We start from the raw sequence: 23309 nt of genomic DNA, 5'->3' as shown, positions 1-23309 counted from the left end.
TAGGCCATCCACTTAGGCAAATACTTCAGCCTCATCTTTTGTAAAGATGTGGAAGGCTTGCACATCACTGAGGAACAATCTTTTCAATAAAGGTAACTGCAGTTCAGTCCACCACAGATGTTTATGATTTCTTATCCATCACTGCATCTAACTACATGGTAAGTTTCTATGGGCCTGTCTGTGAATTTCCTCTCTGAGAAATTAGCACCAGGGCCTCTCACTGCTAGCACACTAACAATGAATAGAATACCCTACTCATTCATGGTACTGCAATTCACTATTCTCTTTAAAAGGTTTCGGCACTTTATCTAAATAACCCTCAACTTCGCAGCTATCACCAAATACCATCAATTAAATGATTCAGTCTTGCATGCACACTACATCAAAGTCAGTTGGACCTCAGCCACAATACTGTAACTGCTTTTCTGTCAAACTGTAGCTCCACAAGGAGAAAATGTTTTCAACAAGGATTTAATATTTCACATTTGTTTAAGTTCAACATGGCACCAATTAAAGACACTGCAAAACTTATTTTTGACATCAGATTTTAAATAGATGCATTTGCCAAATTAAAAATGTGGTTTACCTCTCGTGCAAGGGCTAAGAAGTTGCTGTTCAATTGAACATTTGACATTATCTCTGTCAGATCTTCATAGTCCTCCACATCCTCATTTAGCTCTAAGAACACACCATGGCGACCCAACATAAATGCTACCTGCTTTTGAATAACACTGCAAATCAAGATAAATGAACAATATTAAACTACATTAAACTGCACAAGATTCATGACAAGTGGACAAGTTGGATACAAAAGTAACTTGGTCATAGAAAGTACAGGGGATTGTGGAGGGGCGTTTTTCTGACTGGAGGTTTGTGACTAGTGCTGCTCTCCAACAAGCATCAGTACAAGGATCTCTGTTGTTTGTACAATGTTTAAATGATTTGATGAAAATATAGTTGGCGCGACTGGTAAGTACAACACAAAAATTGGAGTTGTGGACAGTGGGAAAATTTATAAAAGGATACAGCAGGATATGGATAGTTGGAAAATTGGTGGAGAAATGGCAGATGGCATATTACTCAATTATAATCAACATGAAAAAGTAGTCACTAGGATAAAATACTTGAAAAATACAAACATGTAGAGAATCATAGCTTATCAAAAATGAGTACTTTTAAAGTGAAAAGGAAAATATAAACAAATTTGTTAATAAAGAAAGGATCAGCTGACAGTGAAAAGTGCCACTTCCTAGTCTATATACAACCACCCACACTTTAATAGTTAATCAAACACAGACAGATTTAAAATAACATACACATCTTTGCAGGAAGTAAAAATATCTTCAACTAATTCCATGTCATTTAACATCAGTGCAAGACGCAGAGCCTCAGGGTAGCGATTGAATTTTCGGAATATACTAAGAGCACATCGAAGCAATGCTGAATTCTCTGGTTCAGGAACATAACTGACACAGCTGAAAAATTGAAGAAAAAAAGCTACTTGAAGGACAAGTTTGAAATCAATACACAAAAAAGAAATCACGTTCAAAGTTCAAATATTTAACCACAAGATCTCATTTTGCAAACTCAGTAAAAGACCGTATAATTTGTAACAAAACATTTCAGTACATTCTTTACACAAAGATGTTCAATTTATAAAAGAAATAATGATGGTATATGTAATACAATCAAGTACAACAAAAAAGTGAACACAAATTGGTAAAACCTAAAGTGTGAGATAAACAATTCTTAATGGGTTAACCTAAAATTTAGTGATGCAACACACGCTGCATCGATTTCTTGTGTTTAAGTTCCTGTCCATCCATTCAAAGAGAACTGCATATGCACATGAAACTGAATTTCTTAACGATCTGGGAGAGCAACCACTTGGTTTATAAGTTGTCATAAATTGTAAATAGAAAGTCAAGATGAAATGCTATCTGCAAGGGAAAGGAAACTAGAAATTGGGGGAAATAATCAAACTGGAGTCTTCCAACAATTAGTGCCCAAGTCCAAGTCACACGTGATCAATATAGTTCTTTGATTGGCAATTGGGAAGTAGAGAAGTTAACTTGGTCTGGTATAGGAATTTCTTTAGATATTTTTAACAAACCTGTTCCAATGTATTAAATGCAGACCTCTGGAGCAGGTGGGGCTTGAACCTGGGCCGTCTGCTGAAAAGTAGGGACACTACCAATGTGCCACAAAACCAGAGATATTTGTTGTAGTATTGATGAAGGGGCTGCAACACACATAACTGAGATGTCTCCTTATTGGCTGAATGGCAGCCACAAGTTTATGCTGATTAATAAGATAAATGTTTACAGGAAGGACTTAAGAATTAATAGAAGATACCAAGTGAAAACTTTATACAACATGTTGAAACAAATTTTATTTGAACACCTTTGATCCCATTGAAGAATCATTATTCCAATAAGGCAAAAGCTAAAACATATTGAGCAAATTCAGAGTATGTCTAAAGTTGTACATGGGATAACTTACAACTAATATGATAATTCATCTTGTAAGAATTTCAGAATCATGACAACACACCTTGTTAAATACAAGCAGACTTTAGAATATGCATTTTCATCGATATAATCTTCCAGCATATTGAGATGTTCAATCTCCATGAGGAGGTCACAAGCTTCATGCTCAGCATTATGAGCCATATTATAAGGAACTACCTCTTTTACCAGAGTGAGCAGTATTTCATGCTGAGCCTTATCATTTTCATCTAACTCCTGCCACTCTTTTGCAACCTCACCTGCCAGATGCCTAGAAAAAGAAAACAACATTAAACCAAAACACTTATCAATCAAACATCTGACCACATTTATCAGAAATAACTGTATACCTTTCCTAAACAAAAAACTTGTTCAATGACAGCATGAAGCAGCACACATTTCCACTAATGAAAAATAGACTTCCATCAAATCCAATACTATTGCATTAAAAAAAGAGAGAATAAGCAAAATGACATGAAAGCTTGTCGAGATATGAATATCAATTGCAATTCACCTGGTCAAATTGATTATATTACTTGCTATGCCACTCACAATCCTCAATGAATGTCATGTCTGTGGGCTGGACAATCTGATATCAACAGCACAAACGCAAGACAAATACTGAATCATCAGGAAGAGTAGATTGGAAACAAACAGGCAACAAATAGTACAAGGAAGAGGAAAATAAGGAAAGGAACGCCAAGGAAGCCAAGAAAAAGCTGTTACACAAATATTGAAGTAATGAGCAAATAACACAGCCTAATTACATTATTTTTCCTCCCAGGCTATCCTCCTTAAAAATATGCCAACTTGAAAAATAGATTTGCTCCAATTTTTATATTTATTGTTATAGCATAATTTATAATACTCAGTGCTCAATTAAAGATGATTGTCAGTATCCCTCCTTATCATTTACAGAGTAGTGTCCCGGAAACAAGATCAAATGCCTTTCTCAAAGGGAGAGAGGTGTCTACAGTCCTTTATGGACTATGGCTAAGTACTTATGTCAGCAATGTGAACGTGGACACGCTACCATTTTATCCCGTAATCTGCAAAAGAAAACTCAAACATTTTCAATACTGAAGTTCCCTCCCCTTCTTAAAACAGTTACATTTATGTAGCACATTTTCACAGCATCTGAATTATCCAAAGATTTTGGTTATGATCTACCATGAAGAATGACTGTCCTTTGTTTACAAGGCAAATACCACAGCAATTTTGCACATCAATAAATCAAGTGAATAATGACTTAAGAAAAATGCATTTACAAATATTTAATCAGCAAACAAAGCAGCCTTGTCCTATCAGGTTAAAATAATTATGTACAGGAGGAAATTTATCTCAAGTTACACAGTTATTAAGTAGTTTGTTTGAACTTTAGCTTTTTAGAATAACCATTTTGTCCCAAAATCATAAGCTAATTGCACAAGATTAAAATTAAGTTGGAATTATTAGTTTAGCTGCATTCATACAATACATGCCTTTCAAAATAATTTATGCTTTTTGACAAACAATTATATATAATATCAACATGAAAAACATACATTAGTAACCTTTACAACAGTGGTAAAACACACCTGACATATTCATGCCCCCATGAAGCAAGTTCTTCCTGAGATCCCTGAAGCCTATATTTCAGACATTCCCGGTCTCCACTCATAGTCATGGCTAACACTGACACAATGTCAGCACAAAATCGCTGCAAGAGAAAAAGTGCTTCCACTTTATTTAACATTCTGATGTTCCTTTGCAATGTATAATTCAAATGGTTCCATGAATGATAGAGGGATAGAAGTTTTGGAAAATGTTATTTCAACTTACAGAATATAATGCATTAATGTTTTATTTCTAACAAGGTAGATTCTACAGAACATTAATACAATTTCTACATTGGTTGTATTAGGAAGCATAGATACAACTTAATGTTATTTAACTTAGAAATTACACAATCACAATTAAACTCCCTTTTTTTTTTAAAAACCCAAATTATGCTTTCTCCCGGCATGTACTGCATGCTCAATTAACGCAATTGATCCCATGGACGGTACTATTCATCCACACCCTTATATCATCTACCTGGTTGATGACTCCACTAATCTCTCCATACCTTTCTAAAGTATTTCTCAGGTTTACAAATCTGATACTTCACCTTTTACTCAACTCTAAACATTCTACATGCACACAAAGCAAAAGCAAACCACCATGGATTCAAGTATCGAATATTATTGTAAAGCTTTAGGAATAATTAGGCTAAATTACTATGAAACATTCAAAACTGAGAACTGACAAAAACAATGAGTGAAATATTGACTTCTTCAATTGCTGTTAGAACTACTGAATTTCTCCACAAGTTTTAAGTTGTGTTTTTGCATTTGAGGGAGTATTCTGAGCTCTGGAAAAAGTAGGAATAGCATCTCTGTGATATAAGAGCAATGGAGAAAAATGAGAATGATGTAAACTGTTAGCAATCAGATCAGTATTTTGGACAAATATATTGCATCGCTGAGAAATGCAGTATCATCTGTATTACTTTACTACTGCATTCAGACAATCTGTGGATGGACTAACTAGACCACAGCAGGATAGGTGAATTCACCTCTCAAATTTAAAATCACAAAAAATGTAATCGCATGGGCGATCAAGCTTAACTAATTTAATGCTGCGCTTTGAAATTATATTTCAAATGGTTACATCATAGGAGACAATTACAGCACATACAACTTGTGACACAAGTACAATAAACACTGGAAATATCTTCTATATTATTTTGACAAAATGTGACATTATTGCACAAAGGGTTACCTTATTTTCTCCTGGTGGCATTTTTTCATAGATTTCTTTAAGCTTTTCATAATGTGGTCGAAGGAATTTAAGTGGTTTAGGGACAGATGTCATGGACGTTGTGGATGAACGAATCTGCCTCCTGAGCTCCTCCAGAGCTGCCCGATAAAGTTTTGTGTCTGATTCCTAGTAAGAAGTTAAAAAATTGTCCTAGTTTAGGAGGGGCAGTTATAGCAAGTGTTATTTTAAACTACAGCTTATACTTTTACTCAAGGTGACTTCTATCTCAAGTTGCAAAATACACATGACAGCTTCAGCGAAATTAAAGTATCAAAAACTTTAATAGTAACTAGAGTACAAAGAAACATTTAAGAGGATTACTTGGTGAAAAAAGGAATTTTTTTTCCAAATTTCAACAAAATGTTATACTATGTCAGGTCTTTGCACACTTGCCTCCAAAGTTAGTTATTAAAAACTTTACCCTCAGGCATTTAAAGCTGGAAAAACAGGCATACAATTCACTATTAGGGAACAAACATAGGCAAAAGGGGACAAAGTAAAAGTGACTTACACTCAGCCTTTCCACAAGCATCTCTAGCTCATCCTGTAGCTGCTTATCTTCGTCAGACTGAAAAGAAATTAAATCAAGAAAGGAGAGCTTGGATGCAAATGTTTTCATGGCGGTAAAATTGACATATAAAAGACCATACATTGGATGTATTTCAAAAAACAGCTAAGATAGAAAGATGAAATTCATAGTGGAACTTCATAACGTTTACAGCATATTTACTCAAGATATTCTAAATGCTAGTAAATTAGAATAGAATAGATAGCAACTGTTATCCCATTTCTGAAGAGCTGACTTAAAACAAATGTTACAATGTGGTGTGAGCTTGCTCCACTAGAAATGGATTTGCAATATTGTATTCACACTACAATATTGCCTGTGCAACTGTGAACTTGCAATTTGCAATAGCTTAAATGTGCTTTTTTGCTTGTTTACTACACCTTTCTTACTCCCACCCATCTCAATGAAAAACTCAGTCCAAAAAAGACAACACTAAAAGGTCCTCAAGGTCTTTTTCTTGGATGTTAATTTAACCCGCCTCTTCTGCCTTTTCATTTAAGATTGGTGTCCAGCCAGAGATCACATTTCTTTCGTGCTTCTTGTGCAAAGTGATATTATTTGTACGATGTCATATGACTGTTGAGGATGAGAAAAGTGTTTGTTCCCTCATGTGGTTTAGCTGTGACATTACACATCAATGACTCGTATTTTGGACCATCTCAGACTGGAGAGCCCTTGTAATTCAGTATTACAAAGACTACACTAAAGACAACTGCATTCTTGGGACTATTAATAAAGATTAAAAGCCATTCAAATATCCTTTTTTTTCTCCACAAAATGGCATAGTTCTCTAGGGTTTGAGGTACAAACCCACAACCTTGTGGTCTTCAGTTTAAATACACGGCACTGATGCCCCACAACAATGGTTGAAGTAAACCTCTAAGCACAACAAGGGATGTGCTAATGATCCTTGACATGGAGGTGTGGGGTTTGGACTGAGTAGACAAAGTTAAAAATCACACAACACCAGGTTATAGTCCAACAGGTTTATTTGGAAGCTCTAGCTTTTTGAGCGCTGCTTCTTCATCAGGTAGCTGTAGAGCAGGATCATAAAACACAGAATTTATAACAAAAGATTCGTGTCATGCAACTGCATGATGTGTTGAACAAACCCAGATTGCTGTTAAGAATGGGTTGCAGGTTTTAGTTCATTAATATGTAAATCCAGAACTTCTTTCAAGTCACATTTGAGATACCGTCTTTTTATAAAAACTTAAGTTGACATCTCAGCTCAGACAGACAATGCATTAAAGGTGTGAGGTTAGAGTCTGTCTGTATCCCAGTCTTGAGTCAGTCTGGTTCTATTTCTGAAATAGGAATTTATAAAATGTTACATGGATTGACTGCCTGCATTAAATCTGCAGGCAGTCAATCCATGTAACATTTTATAAATTTCTACTTCAGAAACAGAACCAGTCTGACTCAAGACTGGGATACAGAAAGACTCTAACCTCACACCTTTAATGCATTGTCTGAGTGGAGATGTCACTTTTTTAAAAAATAAAACCTTAAGTTATCTCAAAAATGTGACTTGATAGAAGTTCTGGGATTTACATATTAATGAACTGAAACCTGTAACCCATTCTAAAAGATGAAACATATAACAGCAATCTAGGCTGGTTCAATGTATCATTTCAGTTGCATGACACTGTAATCTTTTGCTATAAATTGCATCTTATGATCCTGCTCCACAGCTACTTGATGAAGGAACAGCGGTCCAAAAGCTAGTTCTTCTAAATGAACCTGTTGGACTATAAGCTGATTATATGATTTCTAATTATCCTTGCCTGTATCGGAAAATGAAGAATCACAGAGGTGAGCCTCCAATACATTAATCATTTCAACTACTGGAATCAAAAAGGAGCAACACGGTGGCTCAGTGGTTAGCACTACTACCTCACAGCGCCAGGGACCCAGGTTTGATTCCAGCCTTGGGCAACTGTCTGTGTGGAGTTTGCACATTCTCTGTGTCTGCGTGGGTTTCCTCCAGGTGCTCGGGTTTCTCCCACTGTCCAAAGATGTGCAGGTCAGGTGAATTGGCCATTCTAAATTACCTGTAGTGTTAGGTGCATTAGTCAGAGGGAAATGGGTCTGGGTGGGTTACTCTTTGCGGACTTGTTCGGTCAAAGGGCCTGTTTTCACAGTGTAGGAAATCTAATCCGCTAATCACCTTAATACAATTTGGGTTTTTTTTGTAGAAATTATATTTCTTTGGATTTAGTTTACAATGGGACACGTGAAAAGAGTAGATTATAACTTGTGAAGTTCAATGAAAACATTGCATAACATTCTAACAAAATGCCAGAGTAATGCTGAGCACGCCATAGGTATAAAAAATAACATCTGGAGAGAAAGAATATTTACAATTAATGTCTTATATTTTCAGTTTTAACTGACTTTCAGCATTCAGACATCGATGGAATCACAATTTAAAATGGACCGGAGAAGAAGATTAATTAGCAAGAGGATAAAGCCAAGTCTAGTACATGCAATACACAGTCTTCACAGCAGAAGAGGCTAACAGCATCCCAAAATTCCCAAATATCGAAAGGAGAAGAGGAGGAAAGAAAATAAATACAATGGTATCACTGGAGGAAATGTGCTATGGAAAGTAATGGGGCTATAAAGACTGATAAATATCCTGGACCTGATGTGATGCACCCTCAAATGTTAAAGGAATTAGCTTTTGAGGTAGTGGATACATTGGTATTAATTTTCAAGGAATCCAAAGGATTGGAAAATTGCCAATGCAACACCTTCATTTAATGAGGGAACGAGACAATTAAAAAGGTACCGATAGGCCAGTTAGCTTAACAACTGTTACTGAGAAAATGTTAAAGTCCATTATAAAGGATGTAATATCAAAGCATTCAGAAATACATAATATAATCAACCTGGCTTCACAAAGGAAAAATTATGCCTGACAAATTTACAAGATTTCTTTGAGGAAGTAACAAAGCAGGATAGATAAAGGGGAAGCAGTGGATATATTTGAATTTTCAGAAGGCATTTGATGAGGTGCTACACAGGCTACTTCAGAAGAGCCCAAGATGCTGGAGGTAGTATACTGGGGAGGGGTGGCCTAGTGTATTATCAATCGACTATTAATTCTGAAACCCAGAATATTGTTCTGGGGGCCCGGGTTTGAATCCCATCATGGCAGATGTGGAATTTGATTTCAATTTTTAAAAATCTGGAATTAAGAATTGACAATGAAACCATTGTCAATTGTCAGAAACACCTATCTGGTTCACTGATTCCTGTAAGACATCCTTACCTGGTCTGGCCTACATGTCTCACTTGGGACATGCCTGTGTAGTAACAGGCTCGGTTTGCCACTGACGTGGCCTGGCTTTCACACTTGTGAAGCGGGCACGGGCAATGTGTGAAGTCCCAGGTTAGGTGAACGGGCGAAGGCCTGGCAATGCAGTCCAATGTGAGCAAATGTAAAATTGCCTGTTTGGTGTGAATTAGAAAAGCACTTTATCTAAACAGAGATTCAGAACTCAGGATCCTGGGCATGAATCGCAAACAAATCATCAGGAGAGCTGATGGGGTATAATCGTTTTTTTTAAGGCGAACTGAATGTAGAAGTAAGCTGTTTCAGTTAAACAGGGGACTGGCAGGACCACACCTGGAGTGCTGTGTGCAGCGCTGGTCTCTTTAGTTAAGTGTCTGGAGGGATATGGGCCCGTGCTGGCAAGTGGGACTAAATTAGGTTCAGATATCTGGTCAGCATGGATGAAATGGGCCGAAGGGTCTATTTCCGTGCTGTACATCTCCATGACTCTAAGTCATAACAAAAAAACGAAACCAGACAGACCACGTGGCATCGACCTGGCAACAGGAGAAGAAAACAGCAAAACATGAAAACCCTGTCAACTATGCAAAGTCCTCCTCATCAACATCTGGGGCTAGTGCCAAAATTGGGAGATTAGTCTCAGTCTCAAGCAACAGCCTCACATGGTGATTCTTACAGAATTATACCTTACAGATTACACACCAGATGCCACCATTACGATCCTTGGACATGTCCTATCCCACCAACAGGACAAATCCAGCAGAGGTGGTGGCACAGTGGTATACAGTCAGGAGGGAGTTGCCCTGGGCATCCTTGACATTGACTCCAAATCCCAAGTAGTCTCGTGGCTTCAGATTAAACACAGGCAAGGAAACCTCTTACTGGTTATCATGCACCGTCCTCCATCGACTCATGAATCAGTACTCCTCCATGTTGAACGACACTTGGAGGAAACACGGAGGGTGGCAAGGGCACAAAATGTACTCTGGGTGGGGGATTTCAATGTCGACCGCCAAGAGTGACTCGGCAGCAGCATTACTGATCGAGCTGGTTGGGTCCGAAAGGATATAACTGGGTCAGCAGCAGGTGGTGAAGGAACCAAGTGGAAAACATACTTCACCTCATCCTTATTAACCTGCCTGCTGCAGAAGCATCTTTCCATGAAAGCATAGATAAAAGTGGAGATTAAGTATTACCTTCTTATTGAGAATAACCTCCATCGTGTTGTGGGGTACTAACACAGTGCTACATGGGACAGACTTCGAACTGATCTAGTAGCTCAAGACTGGGCATCTGTGGGGCATTGTGGGCCATCAACAGCAACTGTACTCCAGCACAATCTTCAACCTCATGGCCTTGCATATCCCCAAACCAACCATTACGTAACATCAAACCAGGGGATCAACCTTGGTTCAATGGAGAATGCAGGAGGGCATGCTAGTAGCAGCATCAGGCATACCTAAAAATTAGGTGTCAACCTGGTGAAGCTACCACACAGAACTACTTGTGCGCCAAACGGCATAAACAGCAAGAGACAGGCAGAGGTAAGCAATCTCACAACCAATGGATCAGATCTAAGCTCTGCAGTTCTTCCACATCCAGTCGTGCATGGTAGTGGACAATTAAACAACTACAGGAGGAGGCAGGTCCACAAATACCCCCATACTCAATGATGAAGGAGCCAGCACATCAGTGCAAAAGATAAGGCTGATGCATTCACAACAATCTTCAGTCAGAAATGCTGAGTGAAATATTCATCTTGGCCTACTCCAGTGGTCCGCAGCATCACAGATATCAGTTTCCAGTCAATTCGATTCACTCCATGCAATATCAAGAAACGGTTGAAGTCACTGGATGCTGCAAAGGCCATGGGCCCTGATAACATTCCGGCAATTGTACTGAAGATATGCGCTCCAGAACTAGTGGCTCCTCCAGCTAAGCTCTTCCAGTGCAGTTACAACACTGGCATCTACAACAACATGGAAAATTGTCCAGGTATGTCCTCTACACAAAAAGCAGTACAAATCTAACCTGGCCAATTAACACCCATTAATCTACTCTCCATCATCAGTAAAGTGATAGAAGGAGTCATCAACACTGCTGCCAAGCAGCACCTGCTAAGCAACACACTTGTTTGGGTTTTGTCAGGATCACTCAGCTCCTGATCTCATTACAGCTTTGGTTCAAGCACAAACAGCTGAATTTCAGAGGTGAGATGAGTGTGACAGTCCTTGATATCAAGGCCGCATTTGACCACGTAAGGCATCAAGGAGCCCTGGCAACACTGGAATTAATGGATATCAAGGGCAAACCCTCCACTGGTTAGAGTCATACCTGGCACAAAGGAAGGTGGTTGTGGCGGGTCAGTCATCTCAGTTCCAGGACATCTCTGCAGGAGTCCTCAAAGTAGTGCCCTAGGCCCAACAATCTTCAGCTGCTTCATCAATGACCTTTCCTGTCATAAGGTCCTAAGTGGAGGTGTTCGCTGATGATTGCACAGTGTTCAGCACCATTCGCAACTCCTCAGATTCTGAAGGAGTCCGTACTCAAATGCAACAAGATCTGGACAATATCCAAGCTTGGGCCAACAAGTAGCAAGTAACATTCACACCACACAAATGCCGGACAATGACCATCACCAATAAGAGACACTCTAACCAACGTCCTTGATATTTGATGGTATTACCATCACTGAATCCCCCACTGTCAACATCCTAGGGGTTACCATTGACTCAGTTGGATTCACCACATAAACACAGTGGCTAAAAGAGCAGGTCAGAGACTAGGGATATTGCAACGAGTAACTCACCTCCTGACACCCCAAGGTCTATCCACCATCTGCAAGACTCAAGTCAGGAATGTGATGGAATACTCCCTACGTGCCTGGATGGTTGCAGCTCCAACAACAATCAAGAAGCTTGACACCATCCAAGTCAAAGCAACCCACTTGACGGGCACATCTACAAACATTCAATCGCTCCACCAATGGCGTTCACTAGCAGAAGTGCGTACTATCTATAAGAAATTCACCAAAGATCCTTAGACAGCACCTTCCAGACCCACAACCACTTCAATCTAGAAGGACAAGGGCAGCAGATATTTGGGAACACCACCATTTGCAAGTTCTTCTCCAAGCCTCTCACCACTCTGGAAATATACCACCATTCCTTCACAGTCATTGGGTCAAAATCCTGGAATTCCCTCCCTACCAGCATTGTGGGTCAACCCACAGCAAGTGGCTTGCGGTGATTCAAAAAGGCAGCTCACCATCATCTTCTCAAGCGCAAATAGGGATGGGCCATTATGGCTGGCCAGCCAGTGACGCCCAAGCTTTACAAATGAATTTTAAAAAATATTAACATGGGTAGAGAATAGGTTGATGAGTAGGGATAAAGGGGGCATTTTCAGGTTGACAACTTGTAAAATTGTGGGCAGCACGGTGACAGTGATTAGCACTGCTGCTTCACAGCACCAGAGACCTGGGTTCAATTCCCGCCTCAGGCGACTGACTGTGTGGAGTTTGCACATTCTCCCCGTATCTGTGTGGGTTTCCTCCGTGTGTTCCGGTTTCCTCCCACAGTCCAAAAATGTGCAAGTCAGGTGAATTGGCCATCCTAGGTGAAGGGGTAAATGTAGGGGAATGGGTCTGGGTGGGTTGCACGTCGGTGTGGACTTGTTGGGCCGAAGGACCTGTTTCCACACTAAGTAATCTAATCTAATCTAAACTAGTGATGTGTCACAGGGATAAATACTGAGGCCACAATTATTTACAATGCATATTAACAGCTTGGAGGAAGGAAGAGAATATATTATAGCCAAGTTTGCCAATGACACAGAATTTGCAACACGGGACAGACATGCTAAGGAACTGGGCAAAAACTTGACAAATGGAATATAATGAGAGAAATGAGAGGTTATACATTTTGGCAGGAATAGAGGAGCTCAACATTATTTAAACAAACGAGATTGCACAAAGCTCAGAACAGAGGGATTTGGGCATCCTTGTCCATGATACACAAAAACCAGCACAAAATACTTTCACCAGGTAAAAAGAATATGTCAATGGAATGTTGGCCTTTATTTCAAAGGGTATATAGTATAAAAGTAGGGAATTTTGTTACAGTCAGGAATACTGTAAAGAGGTTTAGGTACCTTATCTCAGGAAAGATATACCAGCATTGGAGACAGTCCAGAGAAAGTTGACTAGGCTGCTACCAGGTAGAGTGGGACTGTCTTACGAAAAAGGTTAAATAGATTGAGTCTGTACTCACTGGAATATAGAAGACCGAGAGGCAACCTTATTGAAACATAAAAGATTCTTAAAGAGTTGATGGAGTAGATGTGGAATAATTGTTTCCCCTTGTGGAAGAATCGAAGACCAGACAGCATAATCTCTGAATAAGGGGTCATACATTTAAGACGGATGAGAGGAAGAGGGTTGCTGAACCTGAAGTAGACAGATTTTAAATCAGTTAGGGAAGCAAGTGTTATGAGGAAAAGGTAGGAAAATAGAGTTGAGGATTATCAGACCGACTATAATCTTAATTGAATGGCACAGTAGAGCTGACAGACACTTTGGTCAGCAGGGACCAGTATGGGCCGTGCTGTAGGACGCTATGACAGGCTGAAAGGCTAATTTCTGTTCCTGTGTTTTATGGTCTCACGTCTTTAGTCCAAAATGTTTTTTTCTTAAGTTAGCTCAAAATGTCAATAATATTAGCACATCAGATTCAAACTACTCAAGAGCTAAAGTTTTATGGATAAGCTCATCTGCATGGCAACCAAGTTATTAAACTTGCAGAGGATATAGGAAATATGACACTTAAATGGCAACAAAAAGCACTGAGAAAGCATTAACGCAGTTTTAGACTACACACTAGTCAATAAGTGCTGCCTTGAAATTTAGTTCAATGTTCAGACAGCACATTTAGGAATCAAAGTCATATACAATCAAGGCTATTCAGTCAGTCATGTCATTTTGCTCTTCAAAACCTGTCCAATTTTGTCACCTGCCCATTTTTTCTCTATTAGTACAGAAAGGTTTGAACGTTCCTACAAACTCCAATTTGACATTTTTGGATACTGCATTCAAGAATCTTAGATACCTTCTTTGGGGAAAAATCTTTAATTTGTCTAGTCCTTTTGCCTAGGATCTTTGATTATCAATTAACTGTCAGAGGTTTTGTTTCATCCTACTACTAAAAGCATTCATCAGGTCTCTCATTAATGTAGCCAGCACTCAGAAGAACAAACCTAGTTTTATCTCTTCAACTAGTCCAAAGTGGATCGCCCCCTCCATCAACCTGGTAAACCTCTCAAGTCCAAAAGAGTGGTACTCAGAATTGCATACAGTTGAGCACAAAATATTTAGCATAAATGAAGTTCCTCTGCTACTGACCCCCATAAAGTGGTCCCATTCTGAGTATAGTGCCTGTGCTGTTTCTCCCAAGGTATAATACTTCACACAAATTTGCTTTATTTGCCTTCCTGAAGAAGGGCTCATGCCTAAAACGTCAGATTCTCCTGCTCCTTGGATGCTGCCTGACCTGCTGCGCTTTTCCAGCAACACATTTTCAGCTCTGATCTCCAGCATCTGCAGTCCTCACTTTCTCCTTTATTTGACACGTGCCAACCTATTTCTCAGATTTCAAAATATCTCCACAACATACTGTTATCATTTTCACTATCTACCACACAGCCAAATTTTGTATAATTCACAAACTTTAAAATTTAATAGGGAAGTACTGTTGATTTTGTTATTCAGGATGGTAATGGAAACAACTTGTGGTAGTGAACCAAAACTCGTTTTACATTATGCAGCCAGTTTCTGACACCACATTATAAAGCAAATATGACAAACTTGCTTTGGTTGGCATTTAGAGGCCTTTTTAAAAATGTGTACATTTCAGGCAAATCTGACAAGTTCATACTCAAACTCCCAGTTGAGCTTAAACTAGATAATATTTTGGCATTAACTATGCAATATGAAAATCAACGTTATACAGTTCATATCACACCTTAAAGCAACAATTCCCAAACTTGGGTAAACTGAAATGACGAGGCATAAGTGGGTACTGCGGATGCTGGAGATAACAGTCAAAATTAGAATGGCGCTGGAAAAGCACAGCAGGTTAGGCAGAATCCGAGGAGCAGGAAAACTGATGTTTCAGGCAAAATCCCTTCATCAGGAATCTGAACTGATTGTCTAAACTGAAACAACAACTAGAATGACAAGTTTTCTGTCCTTTGAGGATGTCTCCTCTTTGTCCAGCTTAACTTCCAATTATGAGACTGTCTGCTTTGCTAAAATCATTTAAAAGATCAGGTGTGAAAACCGCTGTGCTTCCTTGTTGGCTTCTCGACTAATTCATGTAGGGGAGAGGGGATTATGATGTGTGTGTGGTAGTGGATGTGCAGGATTGAAAAGTGATGGCGCCATGGTTTGTTAACTTTAATACTTTTCAATAAAAAATACAAGGGACAATAAATGAGTAAACTATTCTGAACTGGGGATTGGTGGGGTTACAATATTCTGTCAATGGGGAACATGGAGAAGTTGGCCAAAAAGCTTATTAACACTATCTATCAAAGTTACTGCGGGTATAGTGTCTTTTCAAAAGCACTCGAATTTTGTTGGGGTAGGAGAAGCAAACTGCAGAACCTCGCCAGTCAAATCAATGTTATTTTAAAGACGTACGCAGACTACATGAAACAACAATCTCTGCAACTGTAAATGTAACGTGTGACCTGAAATCCTGAGTGTTTTTTGGTGGTGGTGGTGGGGGTTGTTGGAGAGAGAAGTGCTTGGAGGGGGAAGCAGGTGATGGGAGCGGGGGTGGAGAAGAGTCTCGGGGCTGGTGTTGAGTGGGGATTGTTTGGGGCGGCGGCGAGTGTGAGGTGCTGGTGGAAGTGATCGTGGCGGGGAGGGGGAGGCTGAGCGTGAAGGCCTCAGCCTGACTCCCAGTCCTGAGCCTCCGTGACTCTGCAGGAACCGGCATCGTGCTGCCGGCCACACGGTGGGCCGCCCAAACAACGCCCGGATTGCCATTACCAGCTCCTGCTCCTTGTCTTCGTTCTCCTTCTTGTCCTTGGCCCCGGCCGCCTTGTCCTCGCCTTTCCGCGGTGGCGGCGCCGCCGCCTGCTGCTTCTGCTGGCCTTTCTTCGAGTCCTCCATGACGGCGCGCAGCTCCCACACCCGCGGAATGCCGGGAAACCCCGCCCACCACGGCAACGTCACCGCGCTACGGCAACCCGCCGGCACCAAACCGCGATCTCGGTTCAAAACACCCAGCTACACTCTCACACTCTCAGAATGTGTATTGTATGGTTACATTCAGACCATTGTGTCTGCCACATAAACCTTTTCCAAAATAAACACGCTATCTGCTGCTTTGTTCTGCCTTTTCCCTGTAAACTTGCACATGGTTCCTGATCAAATAACCTTCCAAACCCTCAACTGCATCTATCCAGAAGGACAAGGGCAGCAGATGATGTGGAGGTGCCAGTATTGGACTGGGGTGTACAAAGTTAAAAATCACACAACACCAGGTTATAGTCCAACAGGTTTATTTGAAAGTACAAGCAGAGGACGTGGGAACATCGCCACCTGCAAGTTCCCCACCAAGTAACTCACCATCCTAACTCGGCAATATGTTGATGTTTCCTTCACTGATGCTGCATCAAAATCCAAGATTTCCCTCCGGAAGAGCATTGAAAGTCAACCTACAACACATGGACTGCAGCAATCAAGCTGGCAGCTCACCACCATTTTCTCAAGGGCACTGAGGGACAGGCAACAAATGTTGGCCAGCGAACAATGCCCACATCCCACAAATGAATTAAAAAAGTACCTTTTTGAATGTGCTTCCACCACATTCTCAGAAACAGCATTCCAGGCCCTCACCACTTGCTGGATGAAAAAAATCTTTTCATTTGAATTATTTTCAATTTGTGTTCTCTCATTCACAATTCTTTCATTATCTTCTTGTTTACTCAGTGTACATTATGAATGCTTCAATCAGATCTCCATTCCTCTTCCTGAGGAAAAGTCACAACTTCTCCACTTCAGCTTCATAATTGAAATTCCTCATTGCTGGAACCATTTTCAATAACATCTTCTGCACTCTCTCCAATGCCGGCATCTCTTACCTAAAATAAAAGCAAATTACTGCGGATGCTGGAATCTGAAACCAAGGGAGAAAATGCTGGACAATCTCAGCAGGTCTGGCAGCATCTGTAAGGAGAGAAAAGAGCTGATGTTTCGAGTCTAACTGACCTTTTGTCAAAGCTAAAAAGGGGGGAATAAGGAGGTATTTATACTAGGCCTTCTCTCAGCCTAGTATAAATACCTCCCTATTTCCCCCTTTTTTAGCTTTGACAAAGGGTCAGTTAGACTCAAAACATCAGCTCTTTTCTCTCCTTACAGATGCTGCCAGACCTGCTGAGATTGTCCAGCATTTTCTCTTTTGGTCTTACCTAAAATACATTGCCCAGAATTGGTAATGATTCTCCAGGTCAGACAAATCAGCTCATCATAATTCCATCATAATACTTTTTGTATTCTGTGCCTCTATTGATAATGTCCATGAATTCACATATCTTTTTAGCTAGTTTTCATCTCATCCTGCCACCTTCAATGATATGTGTGCACATACATTTAGGTGTTTTTGTTTCCACATTTCCTTTAGAATTGCAAACATTATTTTTTGTTGCCTCTCCTCAATCTTCCAACTGATATGTATCACTTCACATTCATCTCCCATACATCGACCCATCCAGTAGCTCATTTATAGACCTCTTGAAATCTAATACTATCTTTCTTATAGGTCATAGTGCATCCAGGTTTTTCAGCATCTACATATTTTGAAATTGTTACCGATTGCCCAAATGAGGAAGGTCCAGCTACAATAGAAAGGCCAACATCATCAGGGAAACGCAATCTGCTGATCAGATTCCATGTACCACATAAAACATTCGGTCACTCAACCACCTGTGACCAGTGGCTGCATTATGTGGAAGTGCCAGTGTTGGACTGGGGTGGACAAAGATAAAAATCAGAGTCAACATGTGGTGTTGGGAAAGCACACAGCTCAGGCAGCATCTGAGGGGCAGGAGAATCGCCATTTAGGGCAAAAACCTTTCATCAGAAATGATGCTTGTGAGCCAAGGGAATGGAGAGATAAATGGGAGGGGGGTGGAATTAGGCTTGGGGGAAGGTAGCTGAGAGTGTGATACGTTGATGAAAGTGGAGGTAATAGTGATAGACCGGAGAGGAGGGTGAAGCAGATAGGTGGGTGGAAAGATGGACAGGTAGGATAGGTCATGAGAGCGATGCCGAGTTGGAAGAATGGATCTGGGATAAGGTTGGGGAGGGAAATGAGGAAACTGGTGAAATCCACATTGATCCCATGTGGTTGGAGGATCCCAAGATGGAATATGAGGAATTCTTCCTCCAGGTGTTGGGTGGTTAGGGTTGGAGGAGGCCCAGGTCCTGCATGTGCTTGGCAGAGTGGGAGGTGGAGTTGAAGTGTTCGGCCACGGGGTGGTGGGGTGGTTGGTGCAGGTGTCCTGGAGATCTTCTCTGAAGCATCCTGCAAATAGGCATCCTATCTCCCCATTGTAGATTTGTAGAAGATATCCGTGTTGAGTCGGTCACCGTTGATGGAGATGGAGAGGTTCAGGAAGGGGAGGGAAGTGTCCAAGATGGTCCAGGTGAACTTAAGGTTGAGGTCGAATGTGTTGGTGAAATCGATGAACTGTTCAACCTCCTTGTGGTAGCACAAGGTTGCTCTGATACAGTCATCAATATAGCAGAGGAAAAGGTGGGGAATGGTAGCAATATAACTGTGGAAGATGGAGTGTTCCAAAAAGACAGGCATAGCTCGGGCCCATGTGGGTGCCCTTTGGCTACCCCTTTGGTCTGGAGAAAGTGAGAGGATTCAAAGGAGACATTATTGAGGGTGAGGACCAGTTCAGCCACCAAATGAGAGTGTCGGTGGAGGGGTACTGGTGGGGACACCGGGAGAAGAACAAACGAGAGCTTGGAGGCCCTTGTCATGGTGGACAGAGGTGTATAGGGACTAGATGTCTGAGGTGAAGATGAGGCATTGGGTGCCAGGGGGAAAGAAAGTCTTAGAGGAGGTGGACGGCGAGGATGGTGTCCTGAACATAGGTGGGATGTTCCTGGACCGGAAAGATAGGACAGTATAAAGGTATGTGGAGATGAATTCAGTTGCATCCCCAGGCTGTCTCCTCTGCCCTGAAGCTCTTCAGCCACATCCTGAAGCAGACTCACTAACCACAGTCACATCTCTTTCTTCAGTACTTGCCTACAAAACTGACTGGTCCCGCATGGACTCCGGACTACATTCAGACTGTCACAATTTAGATCTGAACAGGACAACCAATATCTACTAACAATTCAAAACCTCCAGAAACAGTTCCCCTTCCGGATCCTCCGCTCCACACTCACAGCCGTGCGCTGCCATCTAATCTCTCTACAGTCAGCCCTACCTCATCTGAGAGCCACACTCTCTCAGAAGTGCAAAGAACCTCTGGTGTTTTACATCCTCAGAGGAATTCACACACTTAACAAACGATTTTACCGAACTCATCAGCACGACCTCGTGCTGCCACGAAGAGGTTGAACAGTTCAGCAACTTCACCAACACATTCCACCCTGACCTTAAGTTCACCTGGACCATCTCAGGCACCTTCCACCCCTTTCTGGACCTCTACATCTCCATCAATGGTGACCAATTCAACATGGACAACTTCTATAAACTCACCAACTCCCACAGCTACCAGGACTACACCTCCTTCCACCCTGCCTCCTGTAAAAACACTATCCCTTATTCCCAATTCCTCTGCCTCTGCTGCATCTGCTCGCAGGAGGACCAGTTCCACCACAGAACATACCATCTTCAAAGACCTCAATTTCCCCGCCCATGTGGTCAATGATGCCCTCCAGTGCATCTCACCCACTTCCTGCACCTCTGCCCTCGAATTCCATTCCTCCAACCACAACGAGGACAGAACCACCGGTCCTCACCCTCTACCCCACCAACCACCACACACATTGCATCATTCTCTGCCATTTCTGCCACCTACAAACAGATCCCACTACCAGAGATATATTTCTCTCCCCATCCCTATCTGTGTTCTGTTAAGACTATTCCCTCTGCAACTCTCTTGTCAGGTCCATGCCCCCAATCAACCCACCCTCCCCTCCTGGTACCTTTTCCTGCCACTGCAGAAATTGCAAAACCTGTGCCTACACCTTCCCCTCACCTCCATCCTAGGGCCCAAAGGATCCTTCCACATCCATCAGAGTTTTACCTGCCCTTCCACACATGAGATTTATTGTATCAATTGATCCCGACGTGGTCTCCTCTCAAGTGGGGAGACAGGATGCCAACTTGCAGAACGCTTCAGTGAACATTTCCAGGACACCTGCACCAACCAGACCCACCAGCCCATGGCTGAACACTTCGACTGCCTGGGCATCCTCCATCGCCAAACACTAACCACTTGACATCTGATCTTCCGCCTTGGGACCCTCCAACCACACGGGATCAATGTGGATTTCACCCGTTTCCCCATTTCCCTTCCCTCCACCTTATCCCAGATACAACCTTCCAACTGGACATTGCCCTCATGACCTGTGCTACCTTTCCATCTTCCTTCCCTCCTATCTGCTCCACCCTCTACTCTGACCTATCACCACCATACCTTCATCTACCTATCGCATTCGCAGCTATCTTCCCCCCAGTCCCACCCCCCTCCCATTTATCTCTCCACCCCCTTGGCTCACAAGCCTCACTCCTGATGAAGGGTTTTTGCCCGAAATGTCGATTCTCCAGCTCCTCGGATGGTGCTTTTCTAACACCACACTCTCGACTCTGATCTCCAGCATTTGCAGTCCTCACTTTCAGGTTTATTTGGAAGTACGAGCTTTCTGAGCACTGCTTCTTGATCGGGTAGCTGTGTCATCTTAAAGATGTACTGCAACTGTCAAGGCTTCAGCCACACTTCTCAAACCCACAACTGTGTCATCCATAAGAACTCAAGCAATAGGTGCTTCAGAACAACATCTTCTCCAAGTTCACCTCCTAAGTATATAGCATTCTGACCTGAATAGATCATAGTTTCTTCATTGATACAAATAAAATCCTGAAATTCCCTAGCTAATAACCCAGTGGCTGCACCCTCACAGTGAGGACTGGAGCAGATTAAGAAGTTTGCTCACTAACACCTCCTCTGTAATAATTAGGCACAAACAATAAATATTACACATAACAAATGAATAGTTACTGAGTCTTATCTTGTATTTCTGTATAAGGAGTATTAAGTATTAGTAGAGTTTATCACTATGAGTAATACTAGCAAGATTTATTATTATTAACCTTTATTAATATTCATAAGGTTTGTTACCAGTAGTAAGATTTATGAACAGTAACAAGCCTCTTAGTTAATGAATAGAGTAATGACACGGCAGATCCAAACTCGGGAGTACAATGCAGGAAATCCAGGACACTTTGAGCATTTTAGGTAACTATTTGTGTCGGAAGTATCTTCAGTTGCAGCAGCTTGGGCTCTGGATTATGGAATTTGCAGAGAAGCTGGTGTGATTGTGGTACATCCATGGAGGTTAGAGCAACATGGAAAGCACATTTATAGATGTGGCCAGCCTGCAACTTAAAGATACACAAGGAGACAGGGAAAGGGTAACCACATGACGGGTGAAAAGAAACAGGTGGGGACTGCAGGAACCCCGGAGAACATCCCATTCTCTAACCAGTGTTTAGTTTTGAATACAATGAAGGTGATGGTTCCTCTATGGGTACAGGCTTTGGAAGGTGGTGGCTGGTTGTGCTATCACCGGACTATTAATCCAGAGACCCAGCTAATGTTTTGGGGGCCAAGGTCTGAATCCCACCATGGCAAATGGTGGAACTTGAATTCAATAAAATCTGGAATCATGAGTCTAATGATGACCACAAATCTATTGCCAATTGTTGGAAAAACCCAACTGGTTCACTAAACTGATCATCTTTAATGGTCTGGCCTACACGTGGCTCTCAACCCACAGCAATGTGGTTGAGTCTAAACTGATGTCTGGCCAATACAAGCTGGCCTAGCCAATGATGCCATCATCCCATGAGTGAATTAAAAAAAAATGGATGGATCAGCTTTACAAGGAATTCTAGTGGAGCAATAATAATCGGGTTAGGGTAACAAACTGTTGATTTTGTGCCCCAGACCTAACTCTAGGATACTACATTGCCTCCTAGCGTCAGGGTCATGGGTGTCTCTGAGCAATTGCTGAACATTTTGGAAAGAAGGATAGACAAACAGGGACCATGATCCATGTTGGTGCCAATGACACAGGTAGAAGAATGGATAAGGTCCTGTGTACTGAGCTTAAGGAGTTAGGAAGGAGATTAAAATAGCAGCACCCTAAAGATGGAATCTCCAGATTACTCCCAGTGCCATGTGTTCATGAGCACAGAAATACAAGGCTATAGCAAGTGAAGAAGTGGCTGGAAACAGTGTGCAGGGTGGAGGGCTTAAGATTCCTGAGGCTTTCAGAGCAATTTCAGAGGAGGTGAGACCTAAGCAGGACGGTATGCATATCAAATAAGCCTGGGCCACATATCCTTACTGAGAGGTTTGCTCGTGCTGTCAGGGAGAACTTAAACTACTTTAACAGGGGAATGGGAGCCTAAGGATAAATTTAGATGAGACAAAACCTGAAATGGATTCCATTTACCGAAATGCATAAAATTAGTGAATGAGTCTGGAAGACTGAGGAAACAAAAGATAGAATTTTTTCTTTAAATGTTTGGTAACACTGAAGGATACATGAGTGCAGGGAGTTAAGCAAATAAAACAGACAAGTTGATGACGCTTAGAAACATGGCAGCATTATATCGTAGCTGTTATAGAAACATGACTTCAAAGAGGGACAAGAATGACAGCCTAATGTTCCTCTTAACAGCGGCTTTCAATCAAGCTGGAGAGGGGTATAAAAATGGAGGCTGCATTGAAGAAATAATTACAGTTGTGAGAAGCAATGATATGTTAGAAAAAT

General features: G+C 41.4%; 1 protein-coding gene across 1 annotated transcript in view; it reads right to left on the bottom strand.

Moving 5' to 3' along the window:
- The window catches only part of psmd2 (proteasome 26S subunit ubiquitin receptor, non-ATPase 2), a 73400-nt gene extending 56960 nt beyond the window's left edge, over positions 1 to 16440 (bottom strand). The window contains exons 1-7 of the mRNA XM_060834758.1: positions 16269 to 16440; positions 5860 to 5916; positions 5310 to 5474; positions 4085 to 4206; positions 2554 to 2778; positions 1317 to 1475; positions 587 to 731 (exon numbers count right to left, since the gene is read on the bottom strand). Of these exons, the coding sequence (XP_060690741.1) occupies positions 587 to 731; positions 1317 to 1475; positions 2554 to 2778; positions 4085 to 4206; positions 5310 to 5474; positions 5860 to 5916; positions 16269 to 16391 (996 nt within the window). The 5' untranslated portion in view covers positions 16392 to 16440. The remainder of the gene's footprint in view (positions 1 to 586; positions 732 to 1316; positions 1476 to 2553; positions 2779 to 4084; positions 4207 to 5309; positions 5475 to 5859; positions 5917 to 16268) is intronic.
- Positions 16441 to 23309: the final 6869 nt, after the last annotated feature.

The sequence above is a fragment of the Hemiscyllium ocellatum genome, chromosome 13 (assembly GCF_020745735.1).
Source record: "Hemiscyllium ocellatum isolate sHemOce1 chromosome 13, sHemOce1.pat.X.cur, whole genome shotgun sequence".
In the NCBI taxonomy this organism is placed as follows: domain Eukaryota; kingdom Metazoa; phylum Chordata; class Chondrichthyes; order Orectolobiformes; family Hemiscylliidae; genus Hemiscyllium; species Hemiscyllium ocellatum.
This window is presented reverse-complemented; position numbering and strand designations above follow the sequence as displayed.